This window comes from Phoxinus phoxinus, assembly GCF_949152265.1.
Source record: "Phoxinus phoxinus genome assembly, chromosome: 23".
Lineage (NCBI taxonomy): Eukaryota > Metazoa > Chordata > Actinopteri > Cypriniformes > Leuciscidae > Phoxinus > Phoxinus phoxinus.
Window position 1 is genome coordinate 25,619,099 of NC_136898.1, and position 21,517 is coordinate 25,640,615.

General features: G+C 41.2%; 1 protein-coding gene across 5 annotated transcripts in view; it reads left to right on the forward strand.

Annotated features, from left to right (window-relative positions):
- psd3l (pleckstrin and Sec7 domain containing 3, like) overlaps positions 1-21,517 on the forward strand; it is a 148,927-nt gene that overhangs the window by 52,085 nt on the left and 75,325 nt on the right. For 2 of the 5 annotated variants that reach the window (XM_079600220.1, XM_079600222.1), the window contains exons 5-6: positions 14,637-14,828; positions 19,135-19,215. In XM_079600220.1, coding sequence (XP_079456346.1) covers positions 14,637-14,828; positions 19,135-19,215 — 273 coding nt within the window. Of the gene's footprint in view, positions 1-3,962; positions 4,055-7,414; positions 7,679-14,636; positions 14,829-19,134; positions 19,216-21,517 lie in introns of those variants that run through there. The other 3 variants (XM_079600224.1, XM_079600223.1, XM_079600221.1) reach the window with 3 other exon arrangements.

Genomic DNA, 21,517 nt, shown 5'->3' on the forward strand with positions numbered 1-21,517 from the left:
CTCATGATGGGGGAAGGGAGAGAGAGTGAGCCAATCCGCAGTAGGGGGCGTGTCCACTCATGATGGGGGAAGGGAGAGAGAGTGAGCCAATCCGCAGTAGGGGGCGTGTCCACTCATGATGGGGGAAGGGAGAGAGAGTGAGCCAATCCGCAGTAGGGGGCGTGTCCACTCATGATGGGGGAAGGGAGAGAGAGTGAGCCAATCCGCAGTAGGGGGCGTGTCCACTCATGATGGGGGAAGGGAGAGAGAGTGAGCCAATCAGCAGTAGGGGGCGTGCCCACTCATGATGGGGGAGGAGGGAGAGTGAGCCAATCAGCAGTAGGGGGCGTGCCCACTCATGATAGGGGAGGAGAGAGAGAGAGAGCCAATCAGCAGTAGGGGGCGTGTCCACTCATGATGGGGGAGGAGGGAGAGTGAGCCAATCAGCAGTAGGGGGCGTGTCCACTCATGATGGGGGAGGGGAGAGAGAGAGCAAGAGGGAGATTTGAAGAAAGACTGTAGAAAGAGAGATGACTGAGAGACATTACAAAAGAGAAAAGCTCAGAGAATTATCACTGGAAAATAAATGGTTACGATCAGGCAAGTTTTAGGATCCGCGTTAATACTAGGAAAGCTGCCCAGCGCTGCAGAGAGCTCAGCGGGAAGGCCTGATAGCGGACACTGGTGTTGTTTCTACTCCATACGTGAGTAACACTGGTTTTGCTTTGTTTCACAGAACCAAGATATGCTGTTGTTGTAATGTTAGCTCCAGTAACAGGACAGTTTGAGTGTCACTGTTTGTCTGGACTAACAACACACTCTTGCTTGCTTGTATATACTCCAGTGTACTTCGTCATATTTGCTTTATTTTTCACAAAGCATTATCTTGCTTGGCTTCAGAGAGACATCCACTCTTGCATTGCGTATTTGTGCATTTTGGTGTGGAAGCAATGAAGGGTCGATTTCAAACATCAGAAACTGCTCACTGCACCTTTAAGATGTTGCTTTTAAACATCTCACCAGCCCGAGAGCTACAGAGCTAATGGGAAACGATGGAGTACAGAGGAGTGAGTCAAGACACACACACATACACACACACGTTACGGGATTTCATAGAAAATAGTTTCCGAAAGAGAGTGATGTCACTGAGAAGCTATGTTCAGTTCGGCTCAGTTCACAACATGCGAATTTGAAGTGAATTCAGTGTTTGTGGATTTGGATGGAGTGAATGGTTTGTATAATGTGGTTGTGATTCCTGTATATAAGCAAACTGTGTGTGTACAGAACAATATTAAACACTCGGGAGACCAATGAGATGCTGATCAGCTGAGTTGAAGGAGCTCGTGTGTTTTATGGACGGCTAAATGCAGCTTACACACTTCATTAAACCGGCTGTTCGCTGCGTTCATTCAGCCTCTCGTGTGGATAATGTGATGAATCAGTGCTTATATACGGATATAATATCATTTGTAAAGCACATTTGAGACTCCACATGCAGCGAGACACACACTGTACACAGCACTACAACGGTGATCAGTAAACATGCGTCCTCGTCAGAAATCACGCTACATTTCCTCCTCATCAGACCCATCAGCCCTGCTGTTATTTATAGCGCCGGCGCAGCATCAAACCGCAGGCTGCAGCCTTGTGCCCCGGAGCATGATGGATGTAAATAAAGCACACACACACACACACACTCACGCGTGTGTTTGGCCCAGCCCCCGGCCGGCCCGCAGATGGAGGGAGACGCCGGAGTTGAGCTGTAGTGATGAGACTCGCCACAGTAATGAATAAGCACAAGCAGAGCGCCGTGTCCATGTAGGTCAGCGCCGAGCATCCAGGAGTGTGTCCGCACACACACACACACACGCCAGCCGACGTCATGGGCTCCGTAGTGTCAGGCTGCTTCTCCCAGCCGGGCCTGTCCGACGCCGAGAGTGTGTCCGTCCAGTAAGTCTTGACCTTCGGCTTGCATGACAAACGCTTCTCAAACGCTGTGGCGATTCACGCGTGCAGCAGCTCCCAGCGCTGTGTGTGTGTGTGTGTGACTGCAGTGACGTCTCAGCTCCAGCCCTCGTGTCTGTCCGCTGTCAATGTCCTCTACAGCTGAAAGGTTGAAGCTTTCTCTGTGTGTGTGTGTGTGTGTGTGTGTGTGTGATTCTCCCCTCCCTCTCGACTCCAGTGGGCTGATCGTGAAGCACATCGTGAATGATAATAACTCGGCTGATGTTTAGTAACGGATATAAAGTTGCTCGTATTGTATTATCATCACTCGTGTACTGCTGAGTCATGCAAAGCTTTCCCTGTTTCTGCTGTTCCTCTATTGCTGGGTAACTTGAAGAACCATTGAACAATTCTGTCTTGAGTGCAAATGCAGGTCATTTAATTGGGACTAAACACAGACGGGTAAAGGTGTGGAGACGTTAGTGATGTTTCAGTGAAACAAACGCTTTACGCTCTTCATATTCCTCAGCGCTTGCGTGTTGTTCTCAGTGTGGCTGACTAAAGCAGTGATCGGCACTTCTGCCATCCTTTCCGTCCACATGGCCACACACTCGGAGGTACACAGTGTGTGTAGCAGGTGCTGATGTCATGTGACGTGTCTCTCAGCGGTGTCTGGGTTTGTGCCCGTGCTGGAGGTCCCACACACACACACACGTTTCGGTTAACCAGCCTTCATGTGGCTGTGGCTGTGGCTGTGGTTGACATGTATAGGCTGGTACAGAGTGAGATGGGTAATGTGTCGATGGGCATGTTAACTCTTGATGGGATAGCTGTGTGGATGGAGTGAATTCCAGTGCTGATGCCACTCTCTCTAATGGCAGATTTTGATTATAAACTCTAAATAAAATGCTGCACATATTTGTTACTCTCCATGATGTGAACCTGTTGAGTTTGCAGAAGATCGCGCAGGAATTGGAGATCAGATTCATTCATGAGATGGAATCGTTGTAATTAGGGGAGTGACATTACATCGCAATACAAAAATGCATCAATATGTATCGTGGATAGTTTCTCACTCTGTGCGAGAAAAGAATTCAAGTTTACAGAGTTTTAGTGTCAGTACTACATTAAACTGCTATATATAATGTATAATAATGCAATGGGGGAATATATGTGGGCCTGATAGTGATAATGCCAAATGTCTGATGTTACCAGTTAAAAGTGTCCTACATTATTTTAAATATAAAACAGAGTTGAAGCATATTCGTCTAAAATAATTCTGTATTTTCAGCTCCAGAATCATGAATATTGTTATTCTGGTGTGTCTATAGTCCTGTGCTTTGGGTTTCCAAATCCAAGACTATTCATTTACCCAACCTTTTCACCATATGTCTATATCGTGTTCAATATCGTGATGTGTATCGAATCGTGAGGGTCTCATTATGGCAAAGTGTGTATTCATCAGGCTGACGGCTGATCTGCGCTGTAGGGATTGAATGAATCCGCACACACACCCTGCTAATCACCTGACCCGGGTGAGATCTGACCGGAGGAGAGATGCTGTGTGTGTGTGTGTGTGTGTGTTGGCTGACTCTAGCGAGTCGAAGTCATTGCTCATCAGCCTCATATTTCACCGACCTGCCCTTCTGCTCAAGGCTGAGCATTTTACAGCCACCACCTCATCTCATCTCACGATACAACACACACACACACACACACACACACACACACACACACACACACACACACACACACACACACACACACACTACAAGGACTTCTGCTGTTATACTCTGGGAAGCGTTCCTGTGGTGTAAGAACAGGCTGTATCCGTGAGTGTGTGTGTGTGTGTGTGTGTGTGTGTCATTTGCTGTTATTCCGGCATTCTGTGGACGCCTGGAGAGAATCTGAGGTCAATCTCAGTGCTGCTGAAATGTGGGAGCAGGAATAGGGAAGTTGGAGAATGTTTGGAAAGGGTGGGAGGCTTTCACTTCATACTTTCAGTGCGAGGGAATGAAGAAAAGCGAACTTTGCTCAGTAGTATAGATGGAGGGAGGCGCTTCCAGTCCTTTATCTGGACTCTGCTCAACTAGTGGACAACCACTTCGTCTGGACTTTAGTCTGTTCTCAGGTCAGTGTCTCAGGACGGTGATGTGTGTAACGTCGTCTTTCTCTCACCCAGGGCTGCTTGTGCAGGTGATCTTCAGTATCAGTGTGTGTTCTGCTGTGTTTCAGTCGTCTGTGATGGCCTTTTAGTTCAGCTGCGTGTTGTGGAAGAAGGACTTCCTGCTTGAGTAGTATCATGGGAGAGTAAATCATTCATATTCCCACGCTATAGATCCTGCGGTGATATTTGTAGAGCTCTGTGCAAGAAGTGGTCCTCTAAAGATATATTCTGAAACATGAAATAACTTTTAACAGAATCATAGTATGATTCTTGATTCTGATTGCAGTAATTACATGTTTTTTTTCAAACACTCCCCCTGTCTGCCAATGCCAGTCAAATGCATCAATTTTAGTAAATTATGAAATTAGTAAAGTTTTATCAATTCAACTGATTCTTGATTCTTCAGTTGATTGTTTTTTAATTACAATTAAATCAAGCTTTTAAAACGGAATTTCAAAAAATGTAAATGTAAAACACCGAATCTTAAGGATGCTTAAAATTGGCATGAATGAAAATTCACCATCTATTTTGTGAATGATTCATCCAACAGTTCATCCGCCTACGTTTCATTAAATTTTCTTACTGTGTTGTTTTTTATGTCGGTGTTTGTCCCAGTGTCCTCCAATGCACGACAACATTGTTTATTATAAGCGTGCGCTGCAGTTTTATCTTTAAATGCTCTAGCTTTTTAACGCTGGTTCATTTCTAATTTGCTGCTGTTTTTATCGTTCATCAGCAAAAAAATCATCATGAAAGTGATTAAAACAATACCGCTCTTCTGTGTCGGTGTCGTTACAGCGGTTGTGGACTTTCTTATTCTCAGAGTTGATTATTAAAATTTTATATTTATAGTTATCATTTATAATTATCGTCCTTGATGTGGCAGCCCTTTAATCTGTGCATTAGTGGTGTGTGTGTTTCAGTGACTCTGAAATCGACACAATAGGTGGCGACAAGTGACTAAGAATCATTGAATCATTCATGCAACCTATTCATTCAAAAAACTGATTAAGTCATGAATGATAGTTCTCCCAAAAATGAAATGTCTGTCAGTAATGACTCACCCTCATGTTGATTCAAACCCCATAAGACCTTTGTTCATCTTCAGAACACACATTAAGATATTTTTGATAAAACCTGAGAGCTTTCTGTCCCTCCATTGACAGCAATGCAACTACCACTTTCAAGGCCCAGAAAGGCAGTAAAGACATCGTTAAAATAGTCCATGTGACTACAGTGGTTCAGCATTAATGTTATGAAGTGACGAGAATACTTTTTGTGCGACTTTATTCAACAACTTCTCCTGTTCCATGTCTTCTCTGATGCTGTACACGCGAGCAGCTCGACACGTGTGTGTTGCTGACGCAGGAGCCGGCCGATAGTGACGCAGAACCTGGACGCGCTGCACTGTTTACGCTACGCGAATAGCGTCAGAGAAGTGAAGGGAAGAAAATAAATTATGAATAAAGTAATTATTTTTGTTTGTTTTTTTGTGCACAAAATGTATTCTCGTCACTTCATCATAACATTAAAGTGGAACCAGTGTAGTCACATGGACTATTTTAACTTTACTACCGTTCTGGGGCTTAAAAGTTGTAATAACGTAGACTGCCAATGGAGGAGAAGCAACATTAGAATAACATACTGATCATATTCTAACATTTCATCATGTTGAGCTATATAACATTGATTAGTTTTATGTGCATTTGCTCCCCTGTCTAATAAAGTGCATGCGAGCGTCTCTGTCAAGTCGAAGTTAGTCGCGGACGCTAGCTCTCGGCATCTCGACAACGCCACGCTGATATTGATCCTCGTTTTAGTTCTCCTTTTGTCCCAAAGTCTGCTTGCCATGGTCCATAATGTTCGAACGAAACAACAACAGCGCGAGCGCCGCTAGACGTAACGCAGTTGTCCACGTCTGTCGCCATGGTTACTATGGCAGTACGAGGGATAACCAGGAAACCAGGGATAACGCGGATATTACGTCAGTGACAGGCGACAAGTGAACATGGACGAGCCATTATTTAAAATGTGAAATATATCACACCGTGCAAGTGATTTTTGGATATTTTATTACAAAATGTTTACATATTGTAGCTTTAAGCTTATTTGTAGTATCAGTTTAGCTCGGCCTCCACCTTTTCAGCCCTGATTCTCAGTTTTGCACGAGCTGTAGATCCACAGCTGGACACACACTCCCTTCAGGGCCTCAGAGAAACACAACATGCTGTGGTCATGAGCCATACACCACTGTTTCCCATCATGCACCAGCGGCTCAGCACAGAGCACTTCATGCATCGCCTCTCTGTCCCTTACTTTTGTAGAGCTCATAATAATTCTTTATAGTTTGAAATTAATATCTGTCCTTAACACAGTCAAACCAACATTTATTCAGACGCCTTCAACATTTCTCACATTATCACAGTTATTCGCTATCGTAATAAAATATGAGCAGAACTCAGTGGATATTTGACAGGTTTTGTCCGTCCTTCTGTTAGACTGTCTCACACATGAGTTATGTTGAATATCTGTCAGCTGGTAAATTTAACTACACCATTAGATAATACCAGTTTAGCTCAACCAGTGACCAAGCAATGCTTCATTGTGTTCAGTGTGTGTGTAAAAAGAGCATTAGCAATTAAAGACAAAACACTTGATCAGCAGAACATGATCAGCTCAAAGTGTCAATCATTTTTGGTCTCAAATTTTAATATATTTGACTGGTAGTCACTGTATGAAGAATTATTGGTTTAATATGTCCGTTTACTTTACATACTTACATAAATGAACTATGGTGTCCAGCAAACACTAGTAAAAAAATGATATCTGGTTTCTGATTAATTGTTGGTTTGACTGTAGGTCTTGAGTTCAGCTAAACACAGAGCAGCTTGCTTGTGTTTTCCAGTGAGAGGTGTGGTCACTTTCAGCTTTATAGCTTAAAATCTTCAGTTCAACGAAATGTTCTAGTTGCGGTTCTCACATGCCAGAAATTAAGTCACTTCTCTCATCCCAAACAATTACTAAACTAGCTTTAAAAATAGTTCCATATGTGTTTTTTTTTTTGTGTGTGTGTGGTTATTATTGTAGGTTATCTGTGATTTCATACTGGTAAGCACACGATCTCTGTAGTAAGAGAAAAAATGGCTCATTAATTTATGTATCTAGATTACTATCTGAAACAAAAAAGAAATCAACTCTTAGTATCAATGGCATTAAAGCACCATATGCGTACTTCACACACATTAGCATAGCATAGGTACTACTTTCCTCCTCAGTCTAAACTCTTTCAGATGTTTTGAGGAGGAATAGTTTGCAGAGGATGTTCCCGCTCTTCTTCTTCTCCTCCTCCTCTGATCTGGCTGGGAGAAGCAAGGGTTTGTGGGAAATGCTGGAGTCGAGAGATGAGCAGCAGACACACTAGTGGACTAGTATGCGCTGAACTTTAAACAGCGCTTTATTTCCCTACTTTAACCGGCGACGTGTGAACTTTCCCGGCGCGTTTGAGCTCGCGTCTGCGTCGAGATGATCGTGAAAGCGCCGCGTGAGAGCTGGAGGCTCGCGCTCTGGACGCGTACGTGAAATCTGCAGGTAAACAAAGACATAGTGAAAGTTTGATAACTGCACGCGACGCGACACTTCAAAACGCAACGCGCGCTTTATAATCGATGATGTTGTGAATAGGTGACGCGCGTGAGTTAACGTTAACGTTATTCATACAAACTTCGGTCATTTTTAATGGGAGCGTTGCGCTCTATTGTGACGGGACGCGTCGCGTCGCGTGCAGAGTAAACGCTGGAGTGAAGTGTTTTAATGTTTCTCTCTTTGGTAAATCACATTGAGTCTTCCATAACTCAGAAACGAACTCCTTTTTTAATTAAAAACACGTTTAGTTTTTGGTCAAACGTTTATCAGAGATGTACACAACGCGCATACTTGGACATTTGGAGTTTCATCACTTCTATCTATTATTATTAGATACTCTAGTTGTGTCTGACCATCACACACACACACACACACACACACACACACACACACACTGCACTTGTCCAATAAGTTGTGAATAGGAACACGTCAGTCTCATGCACTAATGCCTAGTTGCAATGTTGAGGCATTGTGTGTGTGTGTGTGTGTGTGATATTAAGCTGACTAACTACCCTGGACAAAGGTGAGGATATGAGACATTCTGCCTGGACATCTGGATTGTTTTCACACGTGTATTGGTGTGTGTTGTGTGATGTTTTGATGGACTGGTGTGTGAAACAGATGTTGATGGTCTGTTATGACTGCCTCCCTGTGGAGAAACACTAGATCTACAACACCTCCAATATCAGAAACACTTCTCTTTTTACTCGTAACTAGATAAGAGAACATTAGGAGTGTGTGCAGTTACGCTGTAGAACAAAACGTCAAAACATTATTGTTTCAGACATTTAAAAAAAGTCAGTTTTATTAATTAAGTTAATATTTTGCCATGTTTTTGCTCTTATAAATTTCATGGTAATATATTTCAGTGCTTGACTTTAATATTATTATTTACTGATGTTTATATGCCAATTTGAGAATGAGGATGACAGAAACATAATTTAATACACAGCAGCATAAACTTCTTTTTAAAGATTTAAATAAAATACTTCTTGTATCCTGTCTGGGTGCCTATTGTAATGATTGTAGCTTGTGTAACTACCTGGCAACATTATGGAAATATATTTATAACAATAACAAGAGAAAGGCATTTTAAACGATAAATAGTTTTAAATACGACTTTGCCTTTGTCTAGTTTTTCTACCTCTATTGTAAAGCAAAGAGAAGAGATGTGATCGGCACTATTATTGATGATTTTACCATTATTCTGGACGAGTTTAAATAAACCGAGAGTGTGATCTCAGTCTCTCATCAGTCACTCGTCAATAACCGTTCACCCTGCAGTGAATTGCCTTTATGCAAATGATTATTAGCTATTTGCATTCCTGAACTTAATGCTGAAGAGGGCAAACAAATCCTAGACGCTAATAACTGGAGACTTTTATCGATTAAATCCTCTTTGTTTTTTGAATGTATTTCCAGTAGGATGTGATCCTAAACCCTTAATGCTAATAGTGGTGTGTCACTCACTGTTAATATTAGTTCTCTATGGATCCCAATGCATAAAAAATAATAATTTAGTAATTTCAGAAAATGTAAATGCTTTACTGTAACAGTGTGATGGCCTTTGAGTTAAATTGTGGCAAAAACTTTCTGAATAGATAAAGATAATCAGATTAGTGTCGGCCAATAGTATCAGTGTGTGATCACAGCTGTGAAATATTAGCATAATATTACAGTAATATTAGTTACTGTACACACAGGTTTTGTAAATGTAAACCGGTAGGACAAAAAGATCTTGGTTGATATCAAAAACACAATTGATTAGCAGTGTAATAAATGTAGTCTAAATAGACCTGCTGCTGTTAATTATGATAAATATTAATCAAACAACTATAGTGACTAAAGAATATAACTATTTTTTTGACTGTTTACTTGAAAAATGACATTAAAAAGCTTGAAGCAATGTTGACTTCATTGAGAAACACTTGAAGGCTGAATACATTTAATGTGTTTTTGTTTACAGTATTTAGACTGTATTCCACATGTACTTGTGTGATATTATGAATAATTTATGAGTTTTTGAAGACAGTATTAGCATATTTGTTGCATATTGAAGAAATAATTGCCTTTATAAAGTGAAATTGAGAAACGAGTTCAGGCACAAACAGATGTGCAGATATAGTGTGTGTAAGACGCTTCCACACATCGGCATCGGCAAACAAGCATACAGACAAACTCTGAGACGACTTTTAAATGCTGCAGCGTTTTCTTCATCATTTTTACCATTTAAAGGGGTCATGAACTGGCTTTATAATTTTTTTTATATTGTTTTCTGAGGTCAACTTATGACATTCGCTTGGTTTTTACATCAAAAACATAAAAATGAAGAAGTAATCGGCAATTTTCTGCCCTGGTTTTCAGCCTAGCTCCTGTTTTTATGGGCGCCGCATTGAAGACTTGGAAGTAAACGCACACTGCTATGATTGGATAACAGTTTTGCGTATTATAACGAGTTTCATGTAATGTGTGAATCGGTGGGCGGGGCTAAACAGGCGGTGTTGAAGTGGGCGTCGATCATCTTCTGCGGAGGCGGGGTTTGATAAGTTCATTTATTTCAGTAATTCAACTTAAAAGGTGAAACTAATATATTATATAGACTCATTACATGCAAAGTGAGATATTTCAAGCCTTTATTTGTTATAATGATGATTGATTGATTGATGATTGATTGATTTGATGATTATGGTTTACAGCTTATGAAAACCTTTTGCACCAGATCTCCTGCAGATCTCTTCACTCATACTAATATCATTTTGATTTGTAGGATTTATCATGAAGGTAAATAGTCTAAATTCTGTGATCGTCTATTTTTAAGTGCCAGTGTTAGCATGTAAACGTATGCTATATTGATATGCCCAGTATTTTCAATAATTAAAAAGTTCTGATTATCAAATTTTCTAATTCTGTATTATTTATGGTACATTATTTGTGCAGTATTAGTCCTATATCATATTTAATGTTAAATCCCGAACAGTTAGACTACAAAAGTTGATAAAGTTTCAAAATTAAAAAAATATAATTCAAAATATAATTCAAAATTTGAATTATAAAAAAGTAAAAAAAAATCCCTTGAAAAAAGTGAGGAACTTTATTTTCTCTACTTTTCTTCACTTGGCAAATTTGCATAATTTACTGTGGCCATGTTTCTAAACCAGGGAAACCGATAGTGTATGGAAATTTGTATTAGTTTTTGTAGTGAGAAGAAGTGACAGCGCTCTTGTCCAATCAGAATACAGGAGCAGAATAAGCGGTTGCGTAACTGCCTCTCCTGCCAATGAGCGCACACAGATCTGCAGATATCAGGACTTCTCTTCTCTTTCTGTTGTCATTAGTTCAGGCACTCAACAGATGGCACTGTTAAACTGTGGTGAGGGCTTGAGGATAGCCCATACTGTACTCGTACAGTACATATTAGAGGGCAAACAAGCTCTTCAGAAACCAACCTCAGTGAACAATACTATTTAATTATTTAAGTTTTCATGGTCATTCATCTTACCCAATCAGCCGCCTCCTCGCTGCATCTCAGTGTCACGTCCGTGTGAGAAGGATCATGACCTTCTTCTTCAGATGCTGTCCTTCAGCTGGTGCTCGTCTGCATTATCAGAACAGCACAGATTGGACTCTGAGATCTCGGATGATGTCATTGATGATGTGGGAGGACAGTTTCTGGTGTCTCTATTGGCTGAGGCCTGTGGTGACATCGGTCCTCTGTGTCGCCGGCCTGTGGATTTGGCTTTGCATTAGTTTCTCTCTGGAGAAATGCGCCTAGACACTGAGATCACAGATATGTCTGTTACTGTGAGAGATATCAGACGGTTCCTCAAAAGTCCTCTGCAGAGTTCACTGCATGAACCGATTGAGATGTTTTATTTAATATTTTTATTATACTTTTATGAGTTTCAAGACGATATTACAACAAAGCAAAACAAAAGACAAAATCATCTCAAATAATAATACCCAGAAAAGAAAAATGGTAAATAAAAGTGTGGCTTAAAGCTACAATATGTAATTGTTTTCGCCGCTAGGGGTCGCTAACCTCTTAAAATAACACAGGTGAAGGTTTATGTGACGAGCTGAATGCTGGGACTTGCTGTCAAGCTGATGGATCTAATAATGTTAATGGATGAGTGAAAGTAGGGCTGGGCGATAAAACGATAACGATAATTATCGCGATATAATTTTTCTCGATAAAACGATATCAAGTGTTCGATAATGTTTTTGCGCCAAAAGTGGAACGAATCTCATTTGAACCGCCCGCCACACGGACCGTTTATCCGCTCGGCTCAAAGTCCAAACGGCAGCGCAGCGCGAGTTCACTCGAGCAGACGCGTTTACTCTGATCGGTCTCGGTCACTATATCCAGTGAGAGCGCTTGAATTCAGCGAAGAACACAAATGTCTCAGTGATTTAAACCAGTTTAAAGGTAGATGAGACCGCGCTGACGAACAGGAGAAACACTGCGTGCACAACGATACAGTCAGAAGCTTCTCCGTCTACACATTCCCATCATGCACCACGGATTTAACTTTACTGTAACGTTAGCCTAGTAATATTAACTGCACCATGAAATGTGGGATATATTATATATATTGAATTGTATAATATTATTAATGTAGACAATGTATTAAAGGACTAATGGAATATTACAGTTTTTAATAATGTATTTAGGCTACTGGTTTTCATAAATACCATAGAAACCATAAAGTTACATTTTATCTGTGGTTATCATGATCTAAATGCATGATGCTGGATGACCAATGGTTCATTTTAATAAAACTAAAGAATATTACATTTTACCAAATAAAAATAATGTTACTTTTTTTTAACAGATGTTACTGTTTTTGTTAATGAACATAAATTGTATAAAGTAAATCTGCATCCTAACTCAAGCTAATACTACTGAAATAAAGATATTTATTTTGTTAAGGAAAAATGTCAAATGTTTGAATGTTCTACCTCGGATTTGTGAATGTTCCCCTGTTTGGCAAGTGTTTGTCATGATATGTTCTGACAATAAAGAGTAGTTTAAAAACACAACGCTCTGGTTTCTACAGCTTTCACTTAGGAGTAAAAATCTGTCTTTCAACTTGAAACAAATAAAGATTTGACGTTTATCGATAATTATCGATATCGACTGATATAAAAAAAAATATCGTGATATTTTTTTGGGCCATATCGCCCAGCCCTAAGTGAAAGTATTCATGTTTTTAACATTACAGTGGGATGAAGGGCGCGATTGCTAATAATAGACAGATATCACACGCGAGTCCCGCGGATATAAAGGAAAAAGGATTAATTCTACCGAACTACCCGCAACTGCTGAATTACTACTCGCTCAGGTCAGTCTATTTGACGGATTGAACTTGTGAGGTAACGCAGCGCTGCTCCACTTGGTATAACGTTACAATATCACACTAAACAGTATGTGTTGAAAGTTATAATGTTATTCTATGTTAGTTTGTTTGCTATATGAGACTTAGCAGTAAGCTAGATCAACATTAGAATAACATACAGATCATATTCTAACAATTCATCATGTTGAGCTTTATACCATTGATTTGTTTTATGTACATTTGCTCACCTGTCTAATAAAGCATGTTCAAGAGCGGTGTCGCTGTCAAGTCGTGACTCGTGAAGCTCTGTCGAGTCGAAGTTAGTCGCGGACGCTAGCTCTCGGCATCTCGAAAACACCACGCTCGATCCTCATTTTAGCTCTTTTTTTGTCCCAAAGTCGGCTTGCCAGGGTCCATAATGTTTGAACGAAACAAGAACAGAATGCCGCTAAACGTTACGCACTACGCAGTTGTGCACGTCTGTCGCCATGGTTACGTCATGGCTATGGCAGTACGAGCAGAAACCGAGGATAGCGCGGATATTGCGTAATTTACAGGCGAATTTTTTCCCGGGACGGGCCATTATTTCAAATTTCTCTTAAATAAAATATCTTTGGAGACTTTTGGGATATTGTAAGTACACAACTGCAGGAAATATATCACACTGTGCAAGTGATTTTTGGATATTTTATTACAAAATTCTTACATATTGTACCTTTAAACAAAACGATGAAAGTGCACAGTCTGCATGATTAAAGAAAATTTAACAGAAAATGAATGCTGGAAATAAAATCCAGTCTAGGCCAGACAATCGATTGAGATGTTTTTAAGTGTCCAAGTACTTTTAGTTGGCCAGCGAGATGTTTAGGTGAATCAATGAGCATATTCATTATTCTGCTCTCCAGTCCAGCCAATCACAGTCAGATCTGCACTGCTCACTTGTCCTGACTTTAACAACCACTGATGGATCAATGATTACTTTTATTGTTGGATGAGAAGTTTCACTCGCAATTACATAACAATATGGTAGTAAAGTAGGTGGCAACTTGGGTTTATGCCGACTTCAGAAGGGCAGAGCTTTTCAGGGAGGGTTGGTCATGTGCTGCACTGACAGCAACTCTTCTGACAGGATTTTATTTAGCTGTCAGGTCGCACTCACTCATTTATGTCTGGTCTAAATCACGACTGCTCTCATGTTTGCAGGACTGTGATATGAAGAGTGCAAAGGAACATATTTTAGCAACAGTGTGAAAGTGAATCGCACATAACAGGCACAATACACATGAATATTGGTACAATATGCGTCACATGACTAAACGTCATCGTTTTTACAGTCCACACTACAATGCATCCACTTTGAAGAGCGTTTTCAAAAAACTTTGTTCTTGAATAAAAACGCCGTCTCGGTGTGGACGGAAGGCCGAAACGGAGAGAAAAAGATGCGTTTTCAAACTAAACCTTTTGGTATGGACAAGGCCTAAAATTAGGGAAAAGTTTGTTTTTTCTAACTGACTAGCCGGTAGTGTGTGTGATTGTACCGGTGTAATGTGCGGTTGTGTGTTGTGCAGCAGCGATGCAGGGCTGAAGGACGTGCTGTCGGACTGGGACTCAGACATGGATGCTGTGGACTGTCTTAAGGACTCAGATGTTCTCCACAATGGCAGCCGGAGTGACCATGAAGCGGCCCAGCGTCTGGCCCGACGGCTTTACCACCTCGAGGGCTTCCGGCGCTCCGATGTGGCCAAACACCTGGGCAAGAAGTGAGTGCTTTCAGACATACTCTCAGGTCGGGGGTTTACTCCTTGTTGTGATTGGATACCTGTTTTATAACCACAAACCAGAGGAATATGAAGACATTAGCCTCTAACTTGAATCTGAAGAATGACAACCTGCAGAAATAGATGTAGTTTGCTTTGAGTCTGATTGGTTGGCAGGTAGTTTGGGGTTTGTTGACCACATTACACTTCTGTATCACTTCACCGTGTTCTCTATGAATTCTCTATGATAAAGCCACTGCAGAAACAAAGTCACCGACGTTTAACCGCTGAATGAGTCCGGCATGCACCTTATGTTGCTAAGCCACCTTCTTAGTTAAGGGCACATCATATATTAATTGTTATTAAGGTGAAAGGGTTTTATTTGCAACCAGAGCATGATTTCTGCAATTTAGAGCACAATTCAAAAAGGAATTACCATGAGCCAGGCAATGTTTGCTGTTGCTTGCAGCATTAAACGTAGCATGGTCTGAGCCGTTAGCCTCGCGGTTAGCGTACGACACATAGGTCCTTTACCGATCCTGTTCCCCTCTCTCTCTACCCCACGCTTTCCTGTCAAACTCTCTACTGTCCTATCCAATAAAGGCACAAAAAGACCAAAAGCATAACTTTTAAAAAGCATAAAAAAATAAAAAAAGCATTTTTAACCCCTTATATTGGCAGCCATTACATATTTAAAACAGTAATATCCTATACTAAACCTAAACTAATCTTGACACACTATATATCATTTGAAAGCTTACAATCTCTAGTTTACATATTTGGTGACTGATTTTCAAAATAAATTACAGAGGAGCCGTAATTTATTAATTTGCAACAAGAATATGTTCATACTCCTAAGGCGAGTTCAGACCTTTATTTTGAAATCGTGATGAACATGAAAAATCATGAAAGAATGGTAGAAACCTCAGTTTGTTTTCATGCCAAGAGTTCAAAAGATAGGATCCGTTCAATTCTTTTAGGAAAAAGGGTCTGAATGTTTTAAATATAAAGAAAACAATAATAGATTCAGCATTAGTGATGTGGCGGCGAGCTATAATGCACATACGTGATCTTTTGTGTTTCTTAGAGGTTGAATTCATTTAAAAATCTGCCAAACTTCCAACACTACTTCTGAATAGGATGTCCACTTCATAAATTGTATGAAAATTGTAAAAATAATTTGTAAATAATTTGTAATAAAAAATTATAAAAATTAAATTTTTAACATTGCACATTTTCATAAATTCAAACTTCTATAACTTTTTTTCTGTTTAACTTCCTTAATTTATTTCACTTCTACAAAAAATCTGCCAAATGTCTTCTTTAAAACAAGACCAATCTTACATCTATATTCCAAAACATTCTTGAATTACAACCATTTAAGTTCGAAATGTGCATTTCATGTCTATTTAAAAAAGGGGGTGCCCTTAAGGGGTTAAAAGTAATCAATTTGCTCACACTAAAGGAGTGTGTAGGCACAGTCCACATATTTATGCCAGATTAAAAATAAATAAATTCAGAAGTTTGGGTAAAAAATGGTGCATGAATGTTTCAATAAAAATGTTTTCGCGTACATTTACAATTCAGACGCCTGTAGTTTTTCATTCCTTGACAGTCAAGACTTTCACTTGTTCACTTACAGAAAAATACATTAAGGCATATTTTTTTTACAGAATTTAAGCCCTCATTACTGCAGTATTACTCTTTAAAACTGCTTTGAAAATATATAAATAAATGCTGTGAGTTTAATGTCAGAGATGGGTCCAGTTGTGCATGTGGAAACCCAATTCACTGTATTCCCACTTGATTTTTAAACTGGCACAGCTCTGTCCATGCCTTTAAAACAAATGTGACACCGTATTTATATTTTCTTAAAGATCTTGTAACTACAAGATGATTATAATGGGATTCATGCATTGCAAAGCTTGTATAAGAGCATCCAAAACAGCTTAATTTCAGCCATCTTCTAGTTTACTGCGGTAAACTGTGCTCAGTGTTTTCACAGATATGGTTTTGTCAGATGTGTGTGTGAGCTCAGGTCAGTGACTGCACTGGAGCAGTTAAACACCCTCAGTCCTCTTAAAGCACTGCCCTCAGCCCTCACATTCTCACACACTAAATACAGATTTGAACATACAGGCACTCATCCATATTCATAAGCACTCTCAGTGCCAGACACGGTCCTCCAGAGGAGAGCATCATTACTCCAGTGCGCTCTCTAGCATCGCCTCCACAGCTGTCTCACTCTCCTGCTGTCTGTAGACCATCACTGTCCACAGCATGAGCTCATCCTGTCTCACTCTCCTGCTGTCTCACTCTCCTGCTGTCTCACTCTCCTGCTGTCTGTAGACCATCACTGTCCACAGCATGAGCTCATCCTGTCTCACTCTCCTGCTGTCTCACTCTCCTGCTGTCTCACTCTCCTGCTGTCTGTAGACCATCACTGTCCACAGCATGAGCTCATCCTGTCTCACTCTCCTGTTGTCTCACTCTCCTGCTGTCTCACTCTCCTGCTGTCTCACTCTCCTGCTGTCTGTAGACCATCACTGTCCACAGCATGAGCTCATCCTGTCTCACTCTCCTGCTGTCTCACTCTCCTGCTGTCTCACTCTCCTGCTGTCTGTAGACCATCACTGTCCACAGCATGAGCTCATCCTGTCTCACTCTCCTGCTGTCTCACTCTCCTGCTGTCTCACTCTCCTGCTGTCTGTAGACCATCACTGTCCACAGCACGAGCTCATCTTGTCTCACTCTCCTGCTGTCTCACTCTCCTGCTGCCTCACTCTCCTGCTGCCTCACTCTCCTGCTGTCTCACTCTCCTGCTGCCTCACTCTCCTGCTGTCTGTAGACCATCACTGTCCACAGCACGAGCTCATCTTGTCTCACTCTCCTGCTGTCTCACTCTCCTGCTGCCTCACTCTCCTGCTGCCTCACTCTCCTGCTGTCTCACTCTCCTGCTGCCTCACTCTCCTGCTGCCTCACTCTCCTGCTGTCTCACTCTCCTGCTGCCTCACTCTCCTGCTGTCTGTAGACCATCACTGTCCACAGCACAAGCTCATCCTGTCTCACTCTCCTGCTGTCTCACTCTCCTGCTGTCTATAGACCATCACTGTCCACAGCCTGAGCTCATCCTGTCTCACTCTCCTGCTGTCAGAAGACCATCACTGTCCACAGCCTGAGCTCATCCTGTCTCACTCTCCTGCTGTATCACTCTCCTGCTGTCTCACTCTGCTGCTCTCTCACTCTCCTGCTGTCTCACACTCCTGCTGTCTCACACTCCTGCTGTCTCACACTCCTGCTGTCTCACTCTCCTGCTGTATCAATCTCCTGCTGTCTCACTCTGCTGCTCTCTCACTCTCCTGCTGTCTCACTCTCCTCCTGCCTCACTCTCCTGCTGTCTCACTCTCATCCTGTCTCACTCTCCTGCTGTCTCACTCTCCTGCTGTCAGAAGACCATCACTGTCCACAGAATGAGCTCATCCTGTCTCACTCTCCTGCTGTCTCACTCTGCTGCTGTCTCACTCTGCTGCTGTCTCACTCTCCTGCTGTCTCACTCTGCTGCTGTCTCACTCTCCTGCTGTCTCACTCTCCTGCTGCCTCACTCTCCTGCTGTCTCACTCTCCTGTCTCACTCTCCTGCTGCCTCACTCTCCTGCCTCACTCTCCTGCTGCCTCACTCTCCTGCTGTCTCACTCTCATCCTGTCTCACTCTCCTGCTGTCTCACTCTCCTGCTGTCAGAAGACCATCACTGTCCACAGAATGAGCTCATCCTGTCTCACTCTGCTGCTGTCTCACTCTGCTGCTGTCTCACTCTGCTGCTGTCTCACTCTGCTGCTGTCTCACTCTCCTGCTGTCTCACTCTGCTGCTGTCTCACTCTCCTGCTGTCTCACCCCCCCCTCCCCCTTTGAAGTTATTGGTACACTAAGCATCATGACTGAATATATTAATACCAATGCTTGATAGCCTCTATAATTAAATTAATTGGTCAAAAGGTGTGGATGTCAAACTCTCTCATGTGTGCGTCTGGGAATGCATGTTTCTCATGTGATCTGCTTTACACTGCTGTGGTTTCTCTTGTGCAAACCTCTCCACTATAGAGGTGTGTCGGGGTGAATAGTGTCTGTCCAGGGTTGCTCATCATAAGCTAGTGTAACGCTCTTCACTAGATCTGATTTCTATGTCACTCTGATATTTCACACGGACAGCATAAAAAGATGTGATGTGTTATTGTGTCCAGTTGAACTGTTGCTAAGGTGTTTTTGTGTTATCTGTAGTAATGTAATATGTGTCTTGTGTTTGCATCCACAGTAATGACTTCAGCAAGATGGTTGCAGAGGAGTACCTCACATTCTTTGAGTTTACAGACCAGACTTTGGACCAATCGCTCAGGTACTTCTCATGTCATCATGTGATGAGTGATTGACTGCATGCTTCACTTAGAAGTGGCTTTTATGTCATACACATTTCCATGTTAGGACTGCTGGGTGGTATAACATTATTTATACCATGGTCTGGGTGAATACTCGATTCTGATTGGCTGCAGGGTGTCCGTTAAAAAGTGATAGAGGACACCTAAATAAACTGTCAGGCGTAACCAAGGAAACCAAGTTATTGTTTGTAACTTGTAACTTTAGATTTCGATTGTAAAGCTAATTAAAATATAAACTAATGTTTTAAAAATGTGTTATTTGGCAAGTGACCATGGTATAAGCGGGTTAATGCCTTTCGAGGTGTCCATTGTCAGGTTTTAATGGACTTCGGCGGAGGCAACCGTCCTCTGCTGCGCGTCGGCCGGTTCACACCTCGCCGTCGTCCATTAAAACCTGACAATGGACACCTCGTCGGGCATTAACCCTTACATACCATGTGTCAGAAGTGAGTGCTTCTAGTGTAAGGCCAGTGATGTAGTATTGATGCTGTAACTGAAGGTCACAGTTGCTAAGCAGCGTCTCAACTAATGTACAGTCATACGGTCCATATCGCTGCTGTTCTGCAGTGTCTAGAAAGGTGCCTCATCTGGTTAAATGTTTACAGTGTTTTTTTTTGTTTGTTTTTTTGTAAAGCAACATACAGTAAAACCATGAAACCTAAATTTTCCTTCATTCTATTTTTACTATTGCAACCCCCCTAAACATCCCTTCCCTGGGCAGCTTACATACAACACAATAACATAGCGTCTGGTTACAAAGACAAAATATAACAATCATTACACCTTTTCAAGGCATGTACTGATGATAAAAGTATCATTATTACCGAATAAATGCATACATAAAAGAAAGAAAAAAATAATTTTGCCATTCTGTGAGAGACTACACTGAGGTCAGATCAGCAAATACAGCGTCACAAAAAGGTGTAAAGAGAGAGATGCATGGAAAACAAGTTAACAACTGGGTAATATTCTTTCAGATTTTTAAGTATGACAATAGGTTCCCATTTCGAATAAAATCTTAGTCTTTCGTTTTTTAACTCGTGTTGAATAGTACAAATATTTTTTGATCGCAATGACGTCACTGATTACATGTAATCACATATATTATAATCTCTAATCACATAAAGTTTCATTTGTAATATCAAAAGTATGAATAGTTGTGTAATAAGATTAATTAAATACCCAGCAAAAATGCAATATTGTGATAGATACTGTTATATAAGATTAGTCATACTGCAATGTGATTTATAGAACATAGGTTTCTTGTGAGAGGAGTATGTGGTGTTTTTGCCGTTTCAAGATCATCAATCAAGATAATCTAGGCAACCAGGGCTTGACACCCGCCAACCCGCCTAATGCGTGTGTATTTCAGCAGTGGAGTTATAAAACAGTATAAGTGACAGCAGCGTAATATAATTATGTATTTGACCGGCTGCCAAGTTATGAGATAATATAAAAAATATCTATATACCGTCCAGACTATAAGGCGCATTAGTCAAAAAATGTGTCATGAAGAGGAAAAAAAACATATATAAGTCGCACTGGACTATAAGTCGCATTTATTTCGAAATTTATTTCACAAAATCCAAGACCAAGAACATCTGGAAAGGCAAGTTATTCAGCTCCACAACAGCACACAGAACAACAGCTGAATAGTGTCCGGTGTGTTAGCGTAACACATTAACAGTTATTCAGCTGCACAACAGCACACAGAACAACAGCTGAATAGTGTCCGGTGTGTTAGCGTAACACATTAACAGTTATTCAGCTGCACAATAGCATGAAGAACATATACCTGGGAGGCTGAATAAACTAACATTAGCCAGCGAGTCCAACAAGTTACCGGTCAGCAAGTTCAGCAAGCTCCCGATCTCATTCCTCAACACTGAATCCATTGAGTTCTTCCTCGGTGTCGCTTCTGAACAACTCCGCTAACTAGAGCGCCCTCTCGCGGCTGTAGACGGTAATGTTTTCTCTTGGTTCATCTCAGTCAGTATGATTTAATTTTGATATATAAGTCACACCTGACTATAAGTCGCAGGACCAGCCAAACTATGAAAAAAGTGCAACTTATAGTCCAGAAAATACGGTAGCCATTTTCCCTATCGTATCGGTCAATATTCTGGCCAGTGAAAATGCTGAGTGGCCAGTAGCTTTGGAAAACCCTGTAGCCACAGTGGCTGGTGAGCAAAACAGTGAAAGCCAAGGCCTGTAGGCAAACACAGAAATGATGAAGATTATTGTGTTGTTTAAAAAAAAGTC